Below are 17,151 nucleotides of genomic sequence, written 5' to 3' on the forward strand. Positions count from 1 at the left end.
TAATACATGATTTTCACAATTTGAGTTGAATTACTGAAATTAATGAACCTTCACAACATTCTGATTTATTGAGATGCACCTGTAATATACCTGTGATTCACACCTACTTGCTAAGGAACTTGCTTTTACATAAAGTAGCCTTTAGAGTTTGGGTAAATAAGGGCAAAATGCACAAGATATAGTACTTTCAGTGCCCTATAGTTGGCCATATCACTTCTTTTGTAGCTGAAATAAACTGCCTAAAGTGCCTTGCAAAATGTGTATTTTTTTTACATACTTTTAAATAAATCTGTTTTTTTTTTAACTCTTAAATAGTGCCACTCAGATTTTCTACTTACTGTTTCAACATAATTGTAAATAAATCTACATTTTGTACCACTTCAATAGTCTCACAGCATTAAAAGGAAGCTGGAGGCGTGGCCATGTAAAGCAAAAGTGAAAGGATCTCAGAGCACTTATATGTCCAAGCTCAATACAATAACAGATTAAAGATGGAGAACAACGAGTATGCTGTGTTTTTTGAGGCAGAGAATCTCTCTGATGCAGAACTAAGACAAATGCAAAAGTATTTTAAAATCAGGAGAAGGTCTGGAGGGGGAGAGTGTGAGATCAATAAAGTGGGTGACAACACTTACAAGATAAGTTTTATGGAACAACAAGGTAAGGATGTTTTATTTATTCATTTATTTTGCACCATGTTATAATCAGTCCCATGCTTTTATCTTAATTAAGCTTTTCATTAAGCAAAACAAATGTAATGTAACACTTTACACTCATCAATAAGTGTGCTATTTGTATTCGAAGCCCAGGAAAGAGTACTAGAACGAAAGGATCACATCATTAAAATAGAAGGCCAAGAGGACATCCATGTTTCATTGAGGTGTGAAAGTGTTGCAGAAAGCAGCAAACAATCTCAAGAATCTCCAAATCAGGTAAGTGGCACAAAACAAACAGCTATTTTGCTTCTATACATGCTGTACCTTATTTCCTGGTTGTACAGGATCAAACCAGTTTTTCCAGAAAGAAACTCTCTGCCTAAAGTAAATACTGTAGTTCTCTGAAATCAATTGACCATAAGGATGGTCTGGGAAAAGACTAGGCAATAAACTCATATAAAGATTGCAATTCAAATTATGTTGATAACATTGTTGCCTTTAGGTGCCTAGTACACCCAGCTATGAACAGATGTATAACTGAACTCTCAGTAACTCAAATAATATAAAACATTACCCTACTTTATATCTTAATTAAAGGACAAAGGTGGGTGTTGGTGTATAGAAACACATAACTTTATTTCTTGTCATGCATTTGTATACATACAGTATATAAATACTAACATTTTCTCTCCAAGCAAGTCAGATTAAAAGGACATAAATAAATACACACAGACAAGGCAAGTTGAAAAAAAAACAATGCACACAATACTTCCCTTTACACAAGCAAGCAATCATACCATAAATTCATCAATCACCAATCAGATTCAGCAACCAGACCAGTTCTGTGATAATCCGTAAAGGAACTATTACACAATGCTATTGCATTAAAAGGGACCCTGCAGTATAAATATAGTTGTTACCATAAATAAAAAATAAAAATAAATGATTAATATATATATATATATATATATATATATATATATATATATATATATATATATATATATATATATATATATATATATATATATATATATATATATATATATATATATATATATATATATACAAACACACTCTGAGTTTGTACCCTAAGGTATATAATTTCATGTAAGCACCATTTTTACCAGCTTAGTCATGGTGAAAGTGAAACTTTAATGACACATAGTGCCTAAAGCCACATTGAATTTAAATGTTTACTGTCACATGAAGCTGTCAGAAAGCAGACAGATTTTCTAGAAGCAAGGATTAAATAACATTTTATACGCACCCTAAATATGGTACTTTCTACTAAAATACAGTAAGTTTAATCTTACCATATACAAAAACTTGATTAAATGCACTAGAATTTTAATTAAGAAGTTTTTAATTAAAATATGAATATTAATCATATTAATCAAGGATTTGTTGGCTTTTAATGCACCGGTAGCTGCACGGGTCCGATTTTGTAAATCCGCACCCGCCCGTACCCGCAGTGTTTAAAACCGCATCCGACCCGTTTTCCGACAGCGGCACTAATTAAAATCCGCACCCGACCCGACCCGCTTAAAATAGAACCGACACCCGACCCGCACCCGAAATCAAATCAGTTAAGCAAATCACATTAGACACACTTTTTTCGAATTTTATTGCCAGGTCATACAGAAGTTATTTATGGAAAACTCTTTTTAAAAGATATTAGTTTTGTATACATTGTATCTTAATTTTGATCAATGTTTTATCTATCTATTACCCATATTTTAATAAATAAGAAGCAAATATATAGCAGACAATGAAATAACCTTAGTGTACCTAATTGACAGAATTACTAAAAAATATTTTGCTATCTAAAATTTAAATATTTTTGTATCACGCATGCATGCATGTCTATTTCCCTCATATTAAATAGTGTATAAAACGCATGTGGACTGATATTTTCCAATGTCTGGACTCCTAATGGAGTAGGCTAAACAGACATTTCAATATACTGGTATAAAATGCATTTTCTGAGAATTTATATTTCACTTTTTTACTGCAAATGTCGAAATACGTGCTCTTTGGTCCATCAGTCACTGATCACATCAGAATAAAATATCTCATAATAAAATACAAAATTGACTGATTTATGAATGTATATGCATAGTTCTCATCAGTCGGAAATACAGATAAACGCTTTCATTTGTTGTATTTTTGATCCTGAAAGAAAACAGAACAACAAAAGAGCGAATCATACCACCGTCTGAGGTTGTGCTTCAAGTCGAACGCACCCATTTATTAATCCTTCACAGCTGAGCATCGCGAGAGGCGGATCTGCCCAGAGCGTGCATGTAAATGAGCTGCACAAACAACAACCCTAGATAGCCTAGATTAGGCCCATATTCACAAATGTGTTAGCTATGGAATTAAATATCTGATATTCCGATTGTCAAATACATGCAAGTGAAAGTGTATTGTTGTTTAAACACCTTTATAACGATCGCATTATGCGCAATATAATTTTATGACACAAATTTTAGAATAGGCTTAAAACAAACACATTTTAATTCAGATTCTGTATATATATATATACATTTTTACGTTTGCACGTGACTATTTTGAACCCGTGTTTAGACCCATGTTTCCCTGTGTCCGACCCGACCCGCACCTGTATCCGACACAGTTGTATACTTTTCACCCGTTTCAGCCACCCGCAGGTACCCGAACCCGTGCAGGACTCTACCAGTAGCACTTTATTTTACAGTCCTGTTCCCCATGTACATACTATGTACTTATTATAGTAATCACAATAACTATGTAATAACTAGTTACTAACCCTGAACCTACCCCTAAACGTAACTCTACACCATGTAGTTACCTTGTATTACCAGAACTTTCTTAAATAAATACACTGTAAGTACACTATAAGTACATGTTAGTACATGTACTGTAAAATAAAGTGCAACCAATGCACCTTATTTTGAAATCCATAAATATGTGCTTTCATATGTCTTAAGTTATGAATGTTTCAATTATTCACTATGCTATTTAGTTTATAGCCTAAGTCTAGCTTTTAAGTTCTGCCACTTGTATTTTGGCTTTAAAAAAAATCTATTATTATGTGAAGATTATCTTGATGGACAAAACGTGTAAGTTCCATGAACTATGGTTGAACACAGAGCTTATGCAATAATCCAAAAGCCTATGGAAAAATCCCAAAGGCATTTTTGGCAAGGGAACCAGTGTCTGGCTACAAAGTGAAGTCATGGTTCCCCCACTCTATTAAGTCACATCTGTAAACATTTAGTACTACCGGCCACCCGCTTGTGTGGAGGCTGCAGGTGGTGGACTTATGGCCTTTTCTCAAAGCAGCTAGAATAATTAAACGTCTTTTTGATGGTGGATTGTAATCCAAAAAGGGTGACTGATTACATTCCAGTTTTAAATGTGAATCTGATTATAGAGACTGGGGATTACACAATATTTGTATTCCAAAGAGAACCAGTTCTAAGGAACATTAATTTGCTTTCTGGGTTACAAATTCTTTCATATTAAATTCTAAAATTACATGACAAATATATATTAGACTGTACAGAATTTGAAATCTACAGATAATGCTAAAACATACAACTAAATAGCCTACACATAAGCACGCAATGTTGATGTTGTAAACATTACATTTTTTTAGAACAAAGTATAACAATAATAATATGGACTGTTTGATGTTATAGCTAAAGTGATCATTAGATTCAATCAGTATTGGTACCACAATTTATTGTAAACTAATGTTTTTTATTCCTCAGTTGGTCAGGACAAAAGTGGCAGACATGTTACTTCCATGTTACTAATATCCGGTGATCATTCTTATTTGGGTCATACTTAAGACATAGAATCTGTGATTCTGAAGTACAGTATCCACACCAGTGCATTATTGACTGACAACATCAAAATATTAGATTCATCCGTGCTGAGGAGTCTGCCAATGCACAACCCACGTAAATATGAAATATGATAATTCTGCAGATTACTGTAATTGCACATTTCAAACAGAGATGGTGTCAAAGAGGCAAAACTTATAGACCTCAGCTTTGAATAAACAAACCAATTTGCTGGGTAAAATTACCCTAGCATGAGTTCTGCCCTATATTTACCCAGCTTTTAACCAGTGTTTTTTTTTTAAGTGTAGAATAAACATTTATAATAGATTGTATAAATTAGAAATTTAAAGCAAAAACAGAATGGTCTGACTTTAGGTTTGTTAAACTATAACACTCAAAACAGAACTGAACAAAACAAAAACAGCAGAACATCTGAATGAGAACGCAAATTCACTCTCTGACAGCAGGTGGCACTAATGTTAAAATTGCAGTATAGCGATTTTTCCTCTAAGTATCAATGCTTTAATTATAAACATGCATGTTATGATCCAAGCACTTTTATTCTGCATTTTTTTGTAATGAACATTCTAGGTTGAAAATACCTTTTTGACCCCTTCTGAGGTAATAAAATTAAACATTTGCATCACATATTTAATTTTTTTTTTGTTTGTTTGTTTTTTTTAGAAATGTGCAAGTGCAAAAAATATGGAAAAGGTATTTAAACTGGACCATTATCTACTACGCTTCCTCAGCGAGTGTAAAAACCCACATTCAGATCTGGAATCACATCTCTCTATGATCTCCAGCACCTTCAAGATCAACGTTGACTCTGAAGAGTTGGTTGTGGTGAAGGACCCAGCAACAGAAGATGTTTATTCCCTGATGAAATGGGAGTTTGCAGTGGATGAAGCGTTAGAGGCTCTAAAGTCACGCTACATCATCCACTTTGAGGTTGAAAGCGACAGATTTGCGATTCTGGAAGAAAACTCTTTCCTTCAAAGTGATAACTTAAAAATGTATTTTGAAAAACTAACATGTTTAGCTGTGGTGGTTGGAGAACGAAAAGAAGTGGAGAAAATGTTAACATTTATAAGCGGCTTGCAGGACAAACAGCAGGTTCAAAAAGAGTGTTGCGTGTCTGAGAAACAATTTCACCTCATCAAAGAAGAGTTTGAGACATACATAAAATCTAATTTACCTGCGCTTAAGATCACACAGGAGCGAACATGTGTTCTCCTAAAGGGTCCTGAGAAAGAGGTCCATGCAGGTGAAAATGAGCTTTTAAAATTAGCAAAAGGAATCAAAGAGAAGAGGATCCCATCACATCGTCCTCTTATGACCTTTTTGGAATCAAGTGGCGGTATACAGCACTTTCAAAACCGGTTTCAGCAGAGCCTCCGCAGCCCGGTAATGCTCGAGACTTCAGGTTCAGATCTTCTTCTGTTGAGTCTCTCTGATGGAGCTCTAGAGGAGGCATCTGCTGCCGTGCAGAGAGACTTGTGTTTGGAGACTGTGCCCTTGGAAAATGTTCAGAAATCTTCTGCATTTACTAAGCTGAAGGACGATTTGAGCGAAGCTGTCAAGCAGGCCAATCACAGAAGTGTTAAACTGGAGCTTAAATACCAGGATGAATCAACTCCTGACCCCAAGGTTCAACTTGTGGGCTACACTCCTGAAGTCAGTAAGCTGAAGAACATTGTGCTGGAGTACAAAAGAAATCATCAGATCCATCACGTCTCCCTGCCTCTTCCCAGTCCAGAGATGGTAGAGCACTTCTCTGAGATCTTGGCAATTGGTGGCATAAAGAAGAGCAGTGTGGAAATAAAACCAACAAGTTCACCTTCGCCATGTGTCCACCTCACAGGACCTCGCTGTGAAGTTGAGACCTTGAAGGACAGCCTTGAGTCATGCCTTCAGAGTCTTGTCACTAAACGATGTGAGGTGAAAGGACCTGGAGTTCAACAGGTTTTTCAAAGTGAAGGTGCAAGGATCTTCCAAAGGATCAAGAACTCTAATCTGGTTAGGATACTGCCTATTGACGATAAGCAGAAAAGAGGTAAAGTACCCAAATACATGAGCAGTCTCAGTGTACCATTTACGTCTGCATCTACCCAAGACTCTCTGGACTCTGACAAAGCGATAGACATTAACGTTGTGGTTGGCAGTCTTGAACAACAGCGGGTAAGTCTAAATTATATTTTTTGACTTTGTATTTATATGTTATACCTCTCAAACAGAACTGTTGAGTAACCAATGTAACTGGTATAATTACAGGCAGATGTGTTTGTTGCGCCGATGATCCAGACAAACATGACCTCAACCTTGATTGGATCATCCCTGTTGAGTAAAGCAGGACAGCAGCTTCAAAATAACTTCAATAATGCAAAGGGAAATAACAAGCTTAAGCCTGGAGAAGTGCTGGAGGTGGACGCGACACCGGCGTTGGGATGCTCCAAGGTTTTCTTTGTGGAATGTGCGCCAAAAGGAAACAAGCACAATAGTGAAAAGGTATGACAAAAATATTGAACGGATGGGACTTAAAGAAAACAATAAATAGCTTTATTCACTTTTCCGAAACCCAAAGTGTCACAAACCATTGCACATAAAATACAGAAGTACAAAAATAATAAAAGGAAGCTATAAGTCATAAAATAATCATTGCAGTACAACACAACAGAGTACTAATCGTGACTATATGTCTATATAAGTAAGGGATAATGTACATCCAACCGGTTGTTATCGCAAAAAAACCCCAGACAGGGTGATCAAGACCCCGACATAAAGTTTGGAGTTAAAATATATTTGAACTCAAAGCATTTTTGGATGTTAGTGTGAGAGTTTTAAAAAACAATATGGGACGATTTAGTACAGTAGTTTTGCCATCAGTAATGTATTTTGTGATGTTGTGATCTTGTCTTAGGCGCTTCGCTCAGGACTTCGCAGAGTTTTTGAGCTGTGTAAGCAGAAATCTTGGGGATCTGTTGCATTGCCAGTTATCGGACCGGGCATTGTGCTGTCAGTACCGGTCAAAGACTCTGTTAATATTCTTACTCATGAGATCTGTGCTTTTTTATCTGGACCCACTGGTTGTCTGGACACCATTTGTATCGCAATAATGGCTAATTATCCTCATTCTGAAGAGGTAAGCTATCTATATAACATACGCACTCAGTGCAGTGGAGTTTATTTCAGTGATATCTATGCTTAACCCTATTTTGGACATTTTTTGCAGATGTTCCAGACAGTCTGTGGGAATCTGAGTGCAAAGATGGTGGACAACACAGGGAAAGGCAAGGGAGATTCATTTATATATATATAAATAAGCTCACTTACAGGTTAGATATAGTAACTTATGAACATGCCATATCAAAAGTATGATGCTGTGTGATAAAATAAAAAATAGTCAATGAGAAATGTCTGAATGAGCCTCAGAATACGTTCAACTGGCCAGAAGAGCTCATGCGCACAAATGATTTGTTGTTGTGTATTGGAAATTTCTACATTTAACTAAACCTTCCAGGGTTTCTTACATCTGTACATGTCTTTATCTGTCACCACAGCTCTGTTTCAGTCACTGACCTCTGACCTTGATGAGATCATCATGCCAGTAGATGGGATTGAACTCCATCTGGTGTTTGGAGACATCACTAACGAGACCACTGATGCCATCGTGAACACCACTGACTTTAAGGACTTCAAGACAGCTGGTATTCATGCAGATTTTGTAATTTAATAACCAAAACATTACTGATACACTATGTAGAACATAAGAGAGTGTTTACCTGTCCATCACAGGAGTGTGTAAGGACATCCTTACTAAGGCAGGACCTCAAATCCAGGCTCAACTGACAGGCGGTAAGAAAAATAAACTACAGCCTCTTTTATAAAGTTAGTTTTTGATTTTATTTTATTTATGAAAAGACTTTTGTCAAGAATTTTGGAATGCACTAAATAATACCTACACTGTACAAAATGTGGAGTAGGATTTACTTGAAAAAAAGCTTGCTAAGTTTTTTCACTCAGAAAATTCTTGTAAATTTACAAACATTTGCTAAGTAAAAGCCTAAACATAATTATTAGTAAGTTTAATTAGACATTTTTAAGTTAAGTTTACTTGGAAATTCCCAGTTAATTTTGTTGACTCTTTGTTTGTAAATTTTACATTGTGTAGTCTAATGCTTATTACTGAAAAAAGGTGTACAAATGTATTTTTCTTTTGCAAAAGAAAAGTAAAACTTAACCACTGAATTTAATAAAATCTGCGAGTTTATGCAATTTACTTTAACAAGGTACAGACTGGTAAATCACCGTGCTATTAAAGCATTTGGTTCACTTGCAAACATGCAAGTAAGCATGTAGACAGGCTGTTATCATTTTAAGATAATATGCCCACTCAATAATAAAAAAAAAAGAATAGCCAAATGAACACAGAGACCTCAATACTTGGTACACCACACACAATGACGGTAACAATCAGTGAATAGTGTTTGAGTATCAATGGGTCATTTTGAATAGAAAATAAACTCCAGGTGTCACAAAACAGTATGTTACTAAAACAAACAACAACTAACAACTAAAATAAACAACTAAAATAAACATAAAACAGTGTACATTTTTAATTTCTCATGCCCCATTGCTTGATGGGAAATATGGGATCATAACTTGTAAACATAATAAACAGTTCCAAGTAAAATATACTTATGAGTTTTAACTTTCATTTCTACCTAGGCAGTTCCATTTGAATTGACTTATGTATTTAAGTAAAATAAATAATAAAAATGAAACCTCATGTAGCTTATTGAATTAAACATGATATTTTTGAAGTAAAAAGACAAAATAGTATTTGTTTGTGAAATTTACTTAACTGATGCTATCTTTATTTACAAGTTCAAAATATCATTTTGTACAGTGGTATGCAAGCATTGAAAGTAATTTTAACACAAAGTTTTATGGAATTGATAGACCTATCTATCAAATGAAACTTTCCCTGGAAGCCATTTCTTTTGAAAATTGTCTAACTAAAACAGAATCGGATGCCTTTATTAGAAACAGAAAATTCAAGCATTCACTAAATTGATCCTGTTTGCAAGTATAGTTAGAAAACAATTTTAATAAAATACAGAAAACCAAATGGGACTTTCAAATAGATAAAGGATTTAATTTATGAAATATATACATGCAATATATCATCAAACACTATCCCTTTCATATATTCTCCAGTTCAGGTAGCGAGCGGGAAGATTTTCACGACCCCACCAGGAGGCTTCCCCTGTAAGACAATCCTGCATGTTTGTGGAGAGAGAAAACCTGATGTTATCAAGACCTTGGCAAAAGAAATAGTGGTTCAATGTGAGCACGGCTTCTACAGGTCTGTGGCCATTCCTGCCATCTGCGCTGGTCAGTACCTTCATTCTTACTTTCATTGAGAAAATAAAAATGTATATTTCTTGTTGTAGTAAGTAGTTTGTTTTATGTATTTTTCCCCATTTACTATCTCCTACTGTATAATGTCTGTTTCCACCTCAGAGTTAAAAATATTCTCAGAATTGGAAGATGCAAACTTAAAATTGCAAGACATAACCTCTGAATTATGAGATAAACTCAGAATGGCAAGATGCAACCTCAATATTGTGAGATATAAACTCAATATTGCAGGATAAACTTAAGATTTTTAAACAAAATAAAAATTGCAGGATATAAACTCAAAACTGCAAGAAATACTCAGAATTGCAAGTTATGAACTCAAAATTGCAAATGAATGAAATAGTAGGAATGTTTTGGCATCATAGACAGCCATGTTAATGTAAATGTGTGGGCTCTGCAGGACAGGGAGGTTTAGCTCCAAATGTGGTGGCCAAGTCCATTCTAGAGGGAGTAAAGGAAGGTGTTCAAGGAGCGAACCTTCAACGTCTCAAAATCATTCGGATCATTCTGCTGAAGATTAATGTTTTCCTGGCTTTCAAAGAGACAGCAAAACAAATTTTTGGTAGCAATACACAGTTAACAGGTGAGAATGAATCTGCACAATGCAGAGGCACTTTTATTTCTTGCCCATCTCATGCAAAAATTAATTGTATCTTTTTATCATTTTTTTAACTAGACACTCATTATTAATTTAGCAAATTCACCTTTTTCAGCTCCTGCACCTCTTGTACTTACCAGTGCAACCACCAGAGGACGCAGTGCAGCCAGTATCAGGCACAGTGGATCAACTAGATCAAGTAGATCACATTCCTTACCCTTACCAGTCGCTTTGGACTTGAGTTCTCTGGTGACATCTTTGCCGGACACCGAGAGCACAGCAGCGTTTCTAGTTATTGGTCACACTGAGGATGATGTTTCCAATGCATGCAGAGATCTTCAGCAGGCATATCAGGACCAGTGCTCCACACACTCTTTCTTTCCTGATGAGATTGAATGCCTCACTCCAGAGGAGATGGGCCAGCTGCTCTCTAAAGTGAAATCATTGCACCTGCAGATAGAACAGAGCAGTTCTGAACAATGGGTAGTAAAGGGGCAGAGGGACGGAGTGAATGAGGTGGTTAGACTGATACAAGATGCACTTCGCAGACAGGTGAGAATAACAAGGAATTAACATTCAACTTAAATGAGCTCTCCACACAATTGCCTCAGCACATAATGCATAGAATTTGCAAATAATAGTCAATGGCCATAGATTTGAGTTTGAAGTCAAGTTTGAGTTTGAGTCCATGACCTTTCCTGATCCTGAATTATATACACACACACACACACACATACACTGCAAATGTATACCAATCATTTAACCCTTAGTCAGTCCTCGAGTAGGGTTTATGTTTTTGGTCCTTGGAGTCAAACTTTCACAGAGTGATTGCATAAGGAATTTATTTTTATTTTTTACATGGCAAACTATATATTATATTTTATTTACTTATCAACTATACATTTATGCTGTGTTTTTGCGGATATTTGGTAGTTTTTTAACTATTTACTGCACAATTAAACTATGCCATAAATTGTCTAATTTTTTTATTTTAAAAAAATCACTGAAATGATGATCTTAATTAAATCTAAATTGTTTTTGGACATTGCTCTACACGTTAGGGATGGAACCCTGCCATATGCAGGTTTGTGGAAAAACTTTAGGAATTATAGTTAAAGAAAGAAAGTGCATTGACCACACATATCCAATAGAGGTCCATAGGGGCTCATTTCATTTTCACTTCATTTTTCTTGATGCTTTAACTTCTCCTCACAACTTTATGATAGATATTTTGTGAAATATAAATTTAAACATTCTAAAATACAGGAAATCAGTATTTTTGTCAAAGTTAGAATTTGTTGTTGTCTGATATCTTCTTGCTAATTATTATACATAAATTTGCGGAAACATTACAAGTCACCGCTAAAAGACAAGACTGTAATCACATACTATTTATTTCAGATTTATTTAATTTATATATTCACTTATTTCAATAAATTTAATTATTTTTTTAGAACAAAATATCAATATTGAGTAAATAAAACCAATATAATACAAAACAAAACAACAGCACCAATAAACAGTAATGGACAGGGGTGAAGGGTACACAGAACAATACAACTTTATATATATATATATAAATCACATGGCTAATAAACAAGAGGGAAAAAAAACAAGCAAAATGCAAAACACTGATAATTATACTGCATATCATGAACTATAGTTTCTACAAGTCCAAGCACATTTGGCAGACGTTGACAGTTTATCTGCCATTTTCTCTCTCTCTCTTTCCCTTTATTAGAAATTCTGACAATGTAGACTGTTCTAATCTCAACTATATAATGTAACATAACATAACAAAACAGAAACACACTTTTCCACATTCTCACATTCACCCTCCCCCATAAACATTTGATACGTATTAGGATAAATGTAATTATAATGGATATGTTGAAGCACGTTGTAGGTATTTTATGAGTGAATCTGTTAAAACAGCCTGTTGAAGAGACCAGATACAACTAGTTCCTACAACTATGTGAAGCAGGTTCTCCAAGTGAACCTCAAACCCAGGTCTCCGGTGTGGGAGGCACTTGTGTGTCTTTTTGGATCCTAAATAAAATACCTAAAGTAGTCTTAACAAGCAACAAAGGCAACAAAATAAAGGTTAAATTTACCCATACATTTCATTTCAATTTTGTGCATACAGTGGAAAATGACATACTTATACTTAATTATTTAAGTTTATGAATGCTAGATAATAGACATTTAGACATTTTTTTGTGAATTAAAAACAAGCAGTAATTTAGCCTAAATAAAATGAAAACAACATTGCATGATCATTTTCTTCTTCACTCATTTTTAATTATACCTTTTTTAAATTATAGAGCACATAAATGGCAAAAATATTAACTGGATGTGCCATGCATAGTTATTAATGCATTCATGATGTAGAAAGTGTTTAAATTAGTCCAGCATGACATGTTGTCATATCTTATTTTTCCGTTGATGTCAATTTTTTTTTTTTTTAAATCAAGAAACTAGGCAATTGCCTATGTCACCTATGCCATGGGCTGTGTCTAGTATTAGTCCTTCATATATGTATGGATATTTTTCAGATTTATGCCAGTCTTGTTGATTTTATGTGTCAGTTTTTTATAAAAATGCTCCCTGTTGCAGTCACATGTGTGTGTGTGTGTGTGTGTGTGTGTGTGTGTGTGTGTGTGTGTGTGTGTGTGCTCTTGTTTTTGTGACTTATCAGGACACAACTCTGTATAATGACATGGGTATGACACAGGTATTACAAGGAGAGGGTGACTTATGAGGACATAACCCATGTCCCCATTTTTCAAAGCGCTTATAAATCATACAGAATGAGTTTTTTTTTTTTTTTGAGAAAGTAAAAATGCACAAAGTTTCCTTGTGAGGGTTAGGGTTAGGTGTAGGGTTGGTGAAGGGCCATAGTATATACAGTTTGTACAGTATAAAAACCATTACGACTATGGGATGAACACACTTTTCACAAAACAAACATGAGTTTGTGTGTGTGTGTGTGTGTGTGTGTGTGAATAGAAAGTTTGTTCCACTTTGTGCTTATGCTCTATGACCAGTCCTTTATTTATATGTAGAAATTTTCAGATTTATACCGATTTTTTTCTCTTTTTTTTTCTTTTTGGACAAATTTTTTTTTTTTTTTCATTTCCCCATTTATTTTTAATTAAACCAATTTTTTTTACACATCTTTAGTGTGCTTTTAGAAAATGTAGAAATTATTTAGGGAAAGTCACAGAGTCTCATGCCCCTGAGATGAAGGTATAACACTTTTTAAAAATGAAGGAAAAGTCCAGGACTGATTAAGGGTTTATAGTGTTTCATGATTATTAATTTATTCATTTGCCAAGCCTAACATTTTATTTCTCCCAAACTCTAAGGTAAGAGAGAAGGACCAGACCTTCCTCTTCAGTCAGGTCACGTGGTGCATTCTGCCACCACAGGGCATTTGGCAGAAGTTACCAATAGATGTGAATTATAAGCTTGAGAAAAGAGATGTGAAAGATGGAATTGAGGATGCACAGGGTAAGAAATGGACTGTGGATCTGCAAAATATGAAGGCCACATCGTGTGATTCAGGACAGGTGACCGCTCTCAAACGACTGGAGAACCCTTCAGGTGAGAAACTGCCTTTATAGTATATGGAAATATGGCCCAGATTATTTTAAATATGTATTTGATACTGTTTATACAGATAAAAAAGATCAAATCTTTGTCCAGTTGAAAACCACCGATCTATATCTGTAATATAAACTGATACATAATAATTCCAGCTAAATCAAAACCCTCATTATTTTGCATTTCAGATTTCTCTGTGCCAGTCTACTGGGACAACATGAGTCAGAGTGACCTCTTAAAAGTGATTGCCTTAGATCCGTCATCTAAAGAGTTCCAGATTGTGAAGATGGGCTTCAAGACGACCGTCAACAAAACAGTGCTCAAGGTTTGACAGCTGACACCATCTGAGTGTGCTTTACATGACACAAACCATCGAAGGACATAAAGAACTCCACAATGGCTTCATTCAAATCTAGTTTTATTTTAGGATTATAGTCAGTCTAAAACAAGACTAGTGTGTTCGCTACTTACAGCTGTGTGCACTTGGATGGGTTAAATGCAGAGTACAAATTCGAGTAACGAGACACCATACTTGGCTTCACGTCACTTCACTTTCCATTTCGTATGGCAGTACAGTCTTTATAGTTTGTCTATGAAGAACAACAGATGTGAATGTGAAGTCCATCAGGTATGCCTGTAAATGGCTGTTTAATTGCAAATATATTTCCACAGATCGAGCGCATCCAGAACATGAATCTTCGGCGGTTATACGAGGGACGTAAAATAGAGCTGGAAAACAGAAATGATCCTCTTGTGGGAGCAGGAGAGAAGATGCTTTATCACGGCACATCAGAGGCATCCTGCTCATCCATCATGAAGTCAAACTTTAATCGCAATTTTGCAGGGCAAAATGGTAACTGCTTTTATATTATTATTTTAAAGGTTTTAAAATGGAAAATCTGTAACTATTTGTTTGTGACCAATATACAAACTTTATGAACGGCTTGGTTTATAGTGACTTTGAGTGTCAAGGTACGTAAAGGTACATTTAGTCATTTTTTGACCTTGAAACTCATAGTCACTATAAACCAATTGAAGTTCATCTGACTCACTCATAGTCCTTTGAAGTCATGCAATAACATGTATGAGTGACAAACCATCAGTGGGTGATGACAGAATTTTGGCCGAACATTGGATGAACTTCCTCTTTATAGTTTAACAGTCTAGTAAACAGATTCCCAGTCAGTCACTCATGGTCTCGTAAATTGTTCCGGAGTTTCTATTTACACTAAGAAACTTTACTGTTGCTGAAGCTATTTACATTAACTAAAGTGTGTGATTCTGACAGTCAACACTGCAAAAGACAACCAATACTCATCAACTCCAATGGCGTAGATGGTAAAACGCGTAACCTAGACATTTTAACGCAATTTACCTGGGTTGGAATCCGTCTTGGCATTTTTTTTTCTCCCTTTTTCAAATTTCAAATCACATCAGAAAATAAATTTGTTTAAATTAAAATGAAGAATATAATAAAAAAGTAAAAAATACAGCATCATGTAGGGTTATGATAGGTGTAGGGAGGGCTTTATTGTCCCAATAAGATGCCTTTAATTTACACTCTTCAATATTGTATAGTGTTTTACAATGTACTAAAATACTGAGGTGCAGATAATTGCCACTATTTGCAATATGTCGTAACATTTTAACTTTAAAAAATCACTAAAATATGCTGATATTGCTCAGTTGATAATGATTACTTTATCCATTCTCAGCCACCGTCTATGGACATGGGACATACTTTGCTGTGAACGCCAGCTACTCTGCCGATCCTACCTATTCGGTTCCTGCAGCAGACGGGACTCAGCTCATGTTTGTGGCTCGTGTGCTCACGGGTTATTACACTCAGGGTCAGGGTAACATGAAGACGCCACCTGTGCGTGCGGCACCTGACCTCTATGATAGCGTGGTGGATAATATTCAAAATCCCTCCATGTTTGTAGTTTTCCATGACTGCCAGGCTTATCCAGACTACCTCATCACATTCAAGTGAACTTCTGCTAAAACCAACCCTGGATTCAAATCCTGAAGATTTATATGCTTATTTGTTATATCATTGATCTTACATAAAAATGTAATGATTTAGGTGTTACTGTTATGTAGAGGGTTTGATTCAGTTAGTTACCGCATACCTTTTTAACATTTATGCCACAACTAACTAGTGCTCAGTGGATATGAGTGTTTAAGTAACCAGTATGATTCAAACTAGTGATTTCATGATAGCAAATAAAAATGAGTGTATTTTTCAGGGAATCTGGAAATTCAACAGAATTTATGAGCATATAATGACCAATATCAATTGCCAAAGTGGTCTGTAGTTTGACGTTATGATATGAATACTTGTGTGAATAGCACAAAATTGAGTCAGACAGATGAATCTGTCTCTTGTGCAAACCACATAAGTGACATGCAATTATGATATGTACCTTCAGGGCAATTTATTCATCACTCCTGGATAACAACGGTCTTTAAAATGTCGTTTGGGTGTTTTCTAATACTTCCTTCTTAGTTCCCATGTCTGCTTCAGGCTTTTTGCTATCATGAGGAAACCATTTGACATTGTTTTGCATGAAAGGAATTTGCTCAGTTTGCCAATACAGATATGCAATTATTTCAAACATCATTTGAAAGTACTTCAGGAAACAATAAGATCTGGAATAATAAGATCTGTTATGAAAATTGTTGTTCTTTTCTTGTATTATTTGGCTTCATTTCTGCTTTATCTAAATACAGTAATTTAGCTGCACACATAGATCAATCTGCTTTATTTAGTGTTTATTAGCTATACTTTTAAAAAATATAAAATCTCCCACTTACGCATACACTTTGAAAATGTTTGCAATTCGAAATCCATTTAAGAGACGTCGTTGTGAAGTTTGCATAATGAATTGTGATTGGTTTTTGGTTTCTGTCCCTTAACACAAGCTCTTTGAAACACCTGTATTATACCACATTATACAAAATACTACTACAATATATATATATATATATATATATATATATATATATATATATATATATATATATATATATA

At 35.0% G+C, this 17,151-nt stretch overlaps 1 protein-coding gene across 1 annotated transcript; it reads left to right on the plus strand.

The window, feature by feature from the left end:
• The first annotated feature begins 437 nt into the window (after positions 1–437).
• On the plus strand, positions 438–16,708 carry LOC113096645 (poly [ADP-ribose] polymerase 14). The gene is made up of 15 exons (XM_026262054.1): positions 438–660; positions 805–932; positions 5,174–6,670; positions 6,764–6,997; positions 7,410–7,631; positions 7,722–7,779; positions 8,050–8,196; positions 8,285–8,344; positions 9,710–9,886; positions 10,314–10,496; positions 10,627–11,063; positions 13,880–14,117; positions 14,306–14,442; positions 14,790–14,970; positions 15,833–16,708. Exons 1-15 carry the CDS (start codon positions 492–494, stop codon positions 16,108–16,110), a joined length of 4,146 nt encoding a protein of 1,381 aa, XP_026117839.1. The 5' UTR covers positions 438–491; the 3' UTR covers positions 16,111–16,708.
• The last annotated feature ends 443 nt before the right edge of the window (positions 16,709–17,151 follow it).

The sequence above is a fragment of the Carassius auratus genome, unplaced genomic scaffold (assembly GCF_003368295.1).
Source record: "Carassius auratus strain Wakin unplaced genomic scaffold, ASM336829v1 scaf_tig00216014, whole genome shotgun sequence".
NCBI classification, from domain to species: Eukaryota; Metazoa; Chordata; class Actinopteri; order Cypriniformes; family Cyprinidae; genus Carassius; species Carassius auratus.